Source organism: Filicampus tigris, chromosome 9 (genome assembly GCF_054856515.1).
Source record: "Filicampus tigris isolate MCC_2025a chromosome 9, RoL_Ftig_1.0, whole genome shotgun sequence".
Lineage (NCBI taxonomy): Eukaryota > Metazoa > Chordata > Actinopteri > Syngnathiformes > Syngnathidae > Filicampus > Filicampus tigris.
The window spans coordinates 25,848,498-25,856,650 of NC_141225.1; the positions used below are offsets into that span (position 1 = coordinate 25,848,498).

The window sequence follows — 8,153 nt, forward strand, 5'->3', positions numbered from 1 at the left end:
AGAGACGAACCGATTGCCGGCTCTCGCCACGCACATCGCCATGGCAACACTTCACTTCAATATTACGCTCTGAATAATCAACATCCATTTTCTAACGAGGGTGACCTGGGCTCTATCCCGCCTGGCGGGGTGGCGAAGGGTGGATTTCGGCGGCGCGCGCCCTGGTTTGGTCGCCAGTCAATGGAAGGGCCAAGTTTGAGTCAACAAAAATGAGCAAAATAAGCACACAAATGGAATAACGCTAGCAATGCATCCCAAATGGAATAACGCTAGCAATGCATCCCAATCATATGGCGCTCTTCTGCAACGCAGTCAAAGCACTCCCAATGGAGCCGTTATCCGCGCGCTGGCACTTTCCCACCCCGGTGGTGGTAAACGACGTCGGTAGCCCGGCCGGGGAAAGCCTTACAGTACTTTCTGGGTGACCGCTTCATGCGAAGGCCTGCCCGACATGCTTCTTGTTCCAGGTTATGAACTCCGTCACTGCCATTGACGCATTCATTTGATGGGGGCGTCATCGTGCGTCATTGGGAGGTTGCTTCAAGAGCATCGGAATTCCTGTCAAAAGGGTGATGACGCCCAGCGTCATTTGCATGGACTATCGATTTGGAAAAATCAATCTCAGAAGCGTCATTTGGAAGGCGGTGTCCCGTGTCCGCTTGCAAGCACCTTTCCTCGCTCGCTCGCTCGGGTGGGAAAGAAAAAGAAATTCCCCGAGCAAAAAGGAGAAGCGCTTGCGATGAGCGCCCGCCGGGAGCTGGGACTCCGCCCACTTGGCCTCAAAGATGGCCTCCACAAAGCTTGTTGCTGTTGACTGCGTGGTCGCCGCGGCGACGCCAAGGCGGCCTGACCTTTGGCGGGAATGCGGACAACAAGAAGGAATGCCGCCGACGCTCGCATCCGCAGATCGCCAGCAAGGCGCTACTTGGGTCGCTTTGGCCCTCAGAGGAGTTCACGGCCGCATGCTTATGCTTTTGCTTGAGTACTTTTGTTGAAGCGTGAATGGCTCCGAGCGGAACCTTTGCCCGGTTCTGTTATGCTTGCTATGCTAAGAGCAATTACCAGATATTTGCAGTTGACCTATTTAATGGAGGCCACAAAGATGGAGACCGAGATTATTCTAGCTCAGGAAAAGAGATTGAAAAGAGCCATTTTCGTTAACTAATTAAAATAAAACACGGAAACTGCTTTAAAAAGAGAGGAAAACTAACTGAAAATCCATCTTACTTTTGTAGAACTAACTAAAACTAACTAGAATGGCATTGAAAATGTCCTTTGTTTGTGTCTTTGGCAAGTCATTGAATACACGACGAGCCTTTCTGGTGGATTTTTGGTTGACAAATCCACTGTAGAACTTGGCAAACGAGCTTGATTTCATTTGCGCGCAGGCATGCATCCAACTTGAGAAGCCGTGTTCAAAGCCTGGGGACTGTGTTCAACTGTACCCTGTGTTGCGGAGAGCTAGGACTGTCGGTGAATATAGGGAGATTCGCCGGAGCACCTCATCCAAACAGTCACTCGAGTCAAAAGCGTGGCCGGACACGATGGCAGAGAACAATTGGCTTTAATCGCACTTCAATCCACTTCACAGAACACAACTGCTCGCTCACCGCGGCGCATACACACGACCGCAAAAACCCGCGCCAATCTGCCGCTAATCGCTAACAGCTAACAGACCACGGGCTCGATAGGACCCTTTAGCTGTCCAACAATATGCCCGACCTAAATTAACTGAACAAAGAGGACCCATTAGCTGCCCGAAAACGTGCCTGGTGCTAAGCACACAAATTAAACAGCAAACAATGCATGTGCAAACAAAGCACTAATGAGGAATTTATAACACCCTGTTTTATCAAAACGTTTGAAACTATTTTTTGTTGTTGTTGAATTTATACTACACAGTGATGTTTTTGAAACCCTGCACACGAGTAAAACTATTCAAATGAAAGCCAAAAACGAAGACTAAAACGTAACTAAAACGTGGTGTTTTTGAAAAAAAAAAGAAAACTAATAAAAAGTAACAAAGCTGCCCAGAAAACTAATTAAAAGGAACTCAATTTAAAAAGCAAAACTCAAAAAGGAATAAAAATGAAAGCTAATTCAAATTCGCAAACTCAAATAATAGAGGCATGGCCGTGGATTGCGCATTTTGTGGCAGAATATCAAGGGGTCTGCAGTGTATTTGAGCTAACGGGCACCCCACCCGTACTGTGTGTGATCCCGATGTGACGTCACTGGACATACGGAGGTGGGCGGTGATTGTGGGGGTCCCGCTGGCAAGAGACGTACAATAAAATATCGTTGTACTGTATATTCATATTCGCGCGCGTGCGTGTGCAAACAACACGGAGTGGGCCTCTGCAAGTGCGGCGAGCATATTCCTGTCACAAGGCGCCCTCTGCTGGCCAAACAATGCCTTAAATGTTTCAAAAGTGTAGTTAGTAAAGAAATCCAAGTGCCGTAATATTAAAGTCATGTAACTTCCAAACTTCTAATCTTCTAATCTTCCAAACCGCTTATCCCATATAGCGGTCGAGGGGAGTTGCTGGAGCCTATCCCAGCCGTCAATGGGGGAAAGCAGACTACACTGGTCGCCAGCCAGTCGCAGGGCACACATAGACACTGTCACTGAGCGGGAATCGATTCCACGCTGCCCGCACACAACTCAGGCGTGTGTACCACTACACTATCAGGGACCTGTCATGTAACTTGAATACCTTTAATTGGATTTCACCAATGCCAAATATGTTGGAAAAATTCAAACGCCAAAAATCTATATATCTCTATATATTTGTATCTATTTTCCTGGTCTTTTGTGTCTGGTTGTTTCGTTTGCCTGGTTTTGAAATGCTGTGCCACGCTCCAGAGACAGCTTCATCTGGAGAGGCAAAGTACATTCCAGGCTTCATAAGGCTTTTCAAACCTTTCCACTCCACGCGACCAGTGGTTTTCTAAATTGTTAAAGGTAGAAAAGAGATGTTTGCTCCACAGTGTGGAGTCCACACGCACCCCGGTTTTATATACGCACGCACGCACGCACGCACTCACGGGTTCTGTGATTGAGACGTGACGTCACCCATTAAAAAACAACCAAAAAAACGAAAATTTAGCAGATGATATTAGTAATATGGCGTTTAAACGGGAAAGCTGTGGGTGGTTGGTGACGGGAATGAGTCAAGTATTTACTTACAAGTTGCGGGCGTAGGGCTTAGCCTGCTAGCTCCTCCATGGAAACAAGCAGTCCGGATGAGTTGGACTGCGCACACGTTTCTTTGCTTTCTTCGAATAAGTCCTGCTGTGAATACGGTCTAAAACAGGGGTAGGGAACTCCAGTTCCTCGAAAGCGATATCCTGCCTGTTTTCGATCTCTCCCGAGTACAACACACCTGACTCAAATGATCAGGATGGTTTCAGACTACCGATCATACTGATGAGCTGACCATTTGAATCAGGTGTGGTGTACTCGGAAGTGATCCCCAAAACAGGCGGATTATGGCTCTCGAGGAACCGGAGTTCCCTACCCCTGGTCTAAAACATCCATTCCGTTCGAGTTACTTTACGTCACTGTGCACGCCAGACCAGCACATATCCAGCCAGTGACCTGGCTCTCTCGTTTCATTGTTGGCTCACAAAAAACTGACGTCGGTGGGGCGAACATTGAGTTCGATTGCGAACAATTAGCCACTTTGCTCCGGGGCAGCTTGTTTGGCAGCTGCCACGACCCAATCCTACAAAAGAATCTTTTATTTTTTTTAATTGATTCTAATTTGATTACATGTGGGTTTTTTTCACTGTGTAAAAGAAAACATATATATTTTTTGTATCCTGAATATGAGAGAGAGCTCATTCTGTCGCCTGATTGTTACAGAGCCCCTAAGGTGACATGGAAGTAAAAAAACCCCAAAAAAACCCAACTTTGCGTTCAATCGCAAAAATTGCGAGATAACGCAAAGTTTTTTGCGAGGGAACACATTTTTTTTAAGTGCGTGTTTGTGTACTTACGGGTCATCTTCCGGGCAAACAAAAGCAACCAAGGGAGCATTTTCAGCCGTGGGTGAGTGTAATTGAATTGCTTTGAATTGAATAAAAAGACATAAAATCAGTTTTTGATATTAAGCACCGTTTCCAAATAAGCGAAAGACATCTGAAGCGAGTGCTAAACCATAGAGGACATCTCTTGACGGCAAGGAGCGTTCCAAGTCCTCCTCCATTATTCTTGCCGGCCGTCTCCGAAGTACTGTCATCTCTCAAACAATCCGTGCATTAAAGGCTGGGCTAGCTGTCAAACTGACCCGGAAGTACATAAACACGCATTTAAAACAAAACGCGTTATTTCGCAAAAACTTTGCAATGTAAACATTGCTATGGTAATGTTTAACTATACATTTATTAGTGGAATATTGAGGTTGTTTATTAATGTGGATTATCATAATAATGCCATCACCTTCAGATAAGAGTGGCCAACAATAATGTGTTTATTTGCATCGCTAATCCTACATTATTTTATCTGTAGTATGTGGATTAGCACGTTTAACGTTACAATGTGAATTTAGGGTTTGTTAGCATGTGGACAGGTGTGGCTACTGCTAAATCTCCTACTTCTTAACATCCTGACTAGCATGGCTAATGTTAGCATGAGGACCAGGAAGGCTAATGTTAGTGTGCGGTAGCATGTCAAATACTACAATGCGTTGTTTGTTCGTAGGGGAACACGTGCGGCAAACCTGGTCATTACCACGAGGCTAATGCTAAAATGATGTCTTGACAGTGAGAATAAGCGGTTCAGAGAACAGATGGATGGACATCTGGACTAGCATGGCTAATGTTAGCATGTGGACTAACTCCACTAATGCTAAAATGGTCATGTTGTGTAGTTGAAAAAAAAAGAAGATGCCATAAAGAGTTACAATTTTCTTTAACATGACAACATCTGTTAAAAACAAAATACATAAAAAAGAGAAAACATCCTTTAAAAAGGTTACCATGGAAACTGTTTTCAGACTCACATTTTGACTTCCTAATTTGAATCGCCTTTGTTTGGAAAGTTCAAATATGTTTGTGTAGTGTTAAGAGAGAAGACACACTGACAGGCTAATTAATTATTCATGAGGGAGGGCAGCGCTTCAGAGTTTTTGTTGTTGTTTTTTGTTGTTGTTAGAGAGCAGCAGAGTAGGGAGTTAGGGCGCCCCCTTGAGGTCAGTTAGTGTCATTGACCACCACCACCACCATGTGCTCCTCATCTAGACGCGTCGCCGCCCTCTTGGCGGCCTGCAGGTACTGCACTGAAAAGTCTCCAGGCGGGAAGGCGTACAGCATGGCACCCGGGCCGCCCTCCTTCGCGCCGGGCAGGCTGACCACGCCCGCGGCCTCCTTGTTGCGCAGGTAGGCCACCAGGTGGCGCAGCAGGCGTACCTGGAGCCCCGCCTCAGGGGCGCCGGCCTGCCGGTCCACGGGTCCCTGGAGGGCCAGCAGCACGGCAAAGGCATCGGGGCGACCTGCCTTCACGCGCCGCGCCACCTCGTCCAGGCGGCTCTGGTCCATGCGGAGACGCTGGGCGATCTTGAGCGGTTCGCCGTTGCGCCGCATGATTGCGCCGAAGAAGGGGGCGCCGCCTTCCAGCAGGTACAGGTGGGCCGGGAAGCTGCTGTTCTTCAGAGCAAACACGCCGTGCCAACACTTAGCCAGCGACAGCGCTGCAAACTCTGACAGCGAGCCGGGGCACGCCGGGGGTGCGCCGGTGGCCACGGGCGGCGATGTGGCGACCTCACCGCTGCGGTGGTGATGGGGCTCAGCCTGTTTGCCGGCGCGGTGCCGCGCGGTCGGGGATTCCGCCTCCTTGGTGTCGGGGGTGTGGTCACGCGGTTCCGTGGTGGAGTCGGGCGCCCGGATGCGCGCGCGATCGGGGCTGAGGTCGGGCGACACCCGCGCGCGGCCCCGCCCCTTCTCGCGCTCGGCCGACAGACTGCGGCTTCGCCTGCGGCCCCGCCTCTCCTCGCGGTCTTTCAGCCAGCGCTCCCTGCTGCGACTCCGGCCCCTGCCGCTCCTGCTGAAGGCGTCTGCCGCCGCCGCCGCCGCCGCCGCTGCAGCGGCGGCGGCGGCAAGGCCCGCCCTCCTGTCCGGGCCCCGCGGCGGGCTGGGGGCGAAGTCGCGCTCCCTTTGCGAGGACGGGGACGCACGCTCCCTGGCTCCACGCTCCAGGCTGCGGCGGCGGCCATAGACGTCGCCCAGCGCGTCGTAGTGAGGCAGCAGCTGCACGGGCGCAAATGGGCGGGCGGCGGTCTCTTCCACCTTGGCGAAGTCCACGCGCAAGCGCCGCTCGGCCCCGCCCAGGGGGAAGCCCCTCATCTGCGTGCACGCCGCCTGCGCCGCATCCAGACTTTCGTACTGGACGTACGCGAAACTGTCACCCTTGACGTAGTCGATGTTGCGGATGCTCCCGAAGCGATCGAATTCTCGGGCCAGAGCGGCCAGCGAGTTAGCGGGTCCCAGACCGCCCACCCACAGGCGCGTGGTGGGGTTGGCTTTGCCATAGCCGATCTTGACGGGATGGCCGCCCACCAGGCGTCCCTGCATGGCCACCTTGGCGCGGTGGGCCATGTCCAGGTTCTGGAACTTGACAAAGGCGTAGGCGCCGCCCTGGCCTCGCGCCGGCCGTTTGATGACCACGTCCTCGATGGCGCCGTACTTGTCAAAGCCGTGCCGCAGCTCGGCCTCTGTGACGCCGCCGTCCAGGTTGCCGATGAAAAGGTTGCTTGTGGCGCGCTGGTCATCCTCGGGCTTCAGGTCGTCGGGCGGCGGCGGCTGCGGGGCCGGCGCCAGGCCATACGGACGCCCCCTGTCGTCCAGCATCCCGTAGTAGTCCAGTAGGCGCTCGCGGCTCAGGCTCTCCAGGGCGTAGTGGCGTGCGCGCAGTTCGCGCAGGCTGAGCGAGGGTCCGGGCGGCGAAAGTGACCTCTGGCGGTAGGGCGGGTAAGACGTGTGCGTGGCGTGGGCGTGCGCACGCACGGCGGCCAGGTAGGTGACATCGGGCGGCGTGACGCTCCTCCTGCGCACGTACACGGGCTCGATCTTGAGGGGCCGCTCGGCCAGGAGCAGCCGTGACGTTTTGGCGTGGCGCGCTTCTTTGGCGTCCTCCGCGTGCCGGAAGTTGACGTAAGCGATGCGGCCCAGTTCCGGGGTGTGTGACAGTTTGACACTGACGTCGCCAAACCTCTTGAACTCGTGGAAGAGGGCATCCTCCAGGTCGTCGTCGGGGACCTGCGGGCTCACATTGCTGATGAGCAGCGTCTTGTAGTCCCTGGCGGGGGGCCGCAGCCCCGCCGTCGCAGCCGCCTTGTCCCGCTCCCGGCTGCGGCTCCTCCGGCGGTGGCCGCCGCGGCTGTCGGCCAGTAGCAGGGCCAGCGGCGGCGGGGCCAGCTCCTCCCGGCGGCCGCTCTCTCGGTCCCGCTCCCGGAGGCGCTTGGAGGCCGCCCTTGACGACGACGGCTGCGGCGGCAGAGGCAAAGGCAGAGGCGGAGGAGGAGGAGGAGGAGGAGGAGGCGAACTCTCCCTGGCGGCCTGCCGCTTCATGTCGGCGGGAAGAGCGACGACGACGACGAAGACGGCGGCGGCGGCGGCGGCGGCGGCGACGAGCGGGACGGAGCTCCTCCGGCGACAATAATCCTCGACGTGTTAAATCTCGAGCAGCTTCGGCTAAAGCGCCACTCCCGCCCCGCCGCAGCGGCGACGTGCGTTTGCTCCTCGACGGAGAAGCCAAGGGCGGCTGTAAAAGCAAAACATGTCCGCCAGTCAGCGGCGGCAGAGCTGCAACGACAACGCCGCCTCCGCCATCTTGGACAATAGGAATGTGCGAGTTAGACGTTTGGGGGCGGAGACGGGCGGGCGTCGTGATGTCATCACGCAGTGCAGGCCTCGTCATACAGTCGGACAAATAGACATTTCATATTCACAGAGCCACTTTTTTGTTGCAAGTTTACTCCATGTCTGAACGTTTTCAATAGATATTGTTACTTTCAGTCTCTCAAATTTGTCGATAAAAAAGGTCAAATAAAAATTTGCAAACATTTGCATATACCCCATGTTGTTTATTTGAAGTCTGTCACGAATTTGTACGCACATTTACTTTTGTTAACGTGTAATCTTTGATACAATTG

The 8,153-nt window shown here is 53.0% G+C and overlaps 1 protein-coding gene across 1 annotated transcript; it reads right to left on the bottom strand.

Annotated features, from left to right (window-relative positions):
• Nucleotides 1–4,898: 4,898 nt before the first annotated feature.
• rbm15b (RNA binding motif protein 15B) lies at nt 4,899–7,878 on the bottom strand. The gene has a single exon (XM_086040958.1). The coding sequence runs from the start codon at nt 7,567–7,569 to the stop codon at nt 5,197–5,199; it is 2,373 nt and encodes a 790-aa protein (XP_085897084.1). The 5' UTR covers nt 7,570–7,878; the 3' UTR covers nt 4,899–5,196.
• Nucleotides 7,879–8,153: the final 275 nt, after the last annotated feature.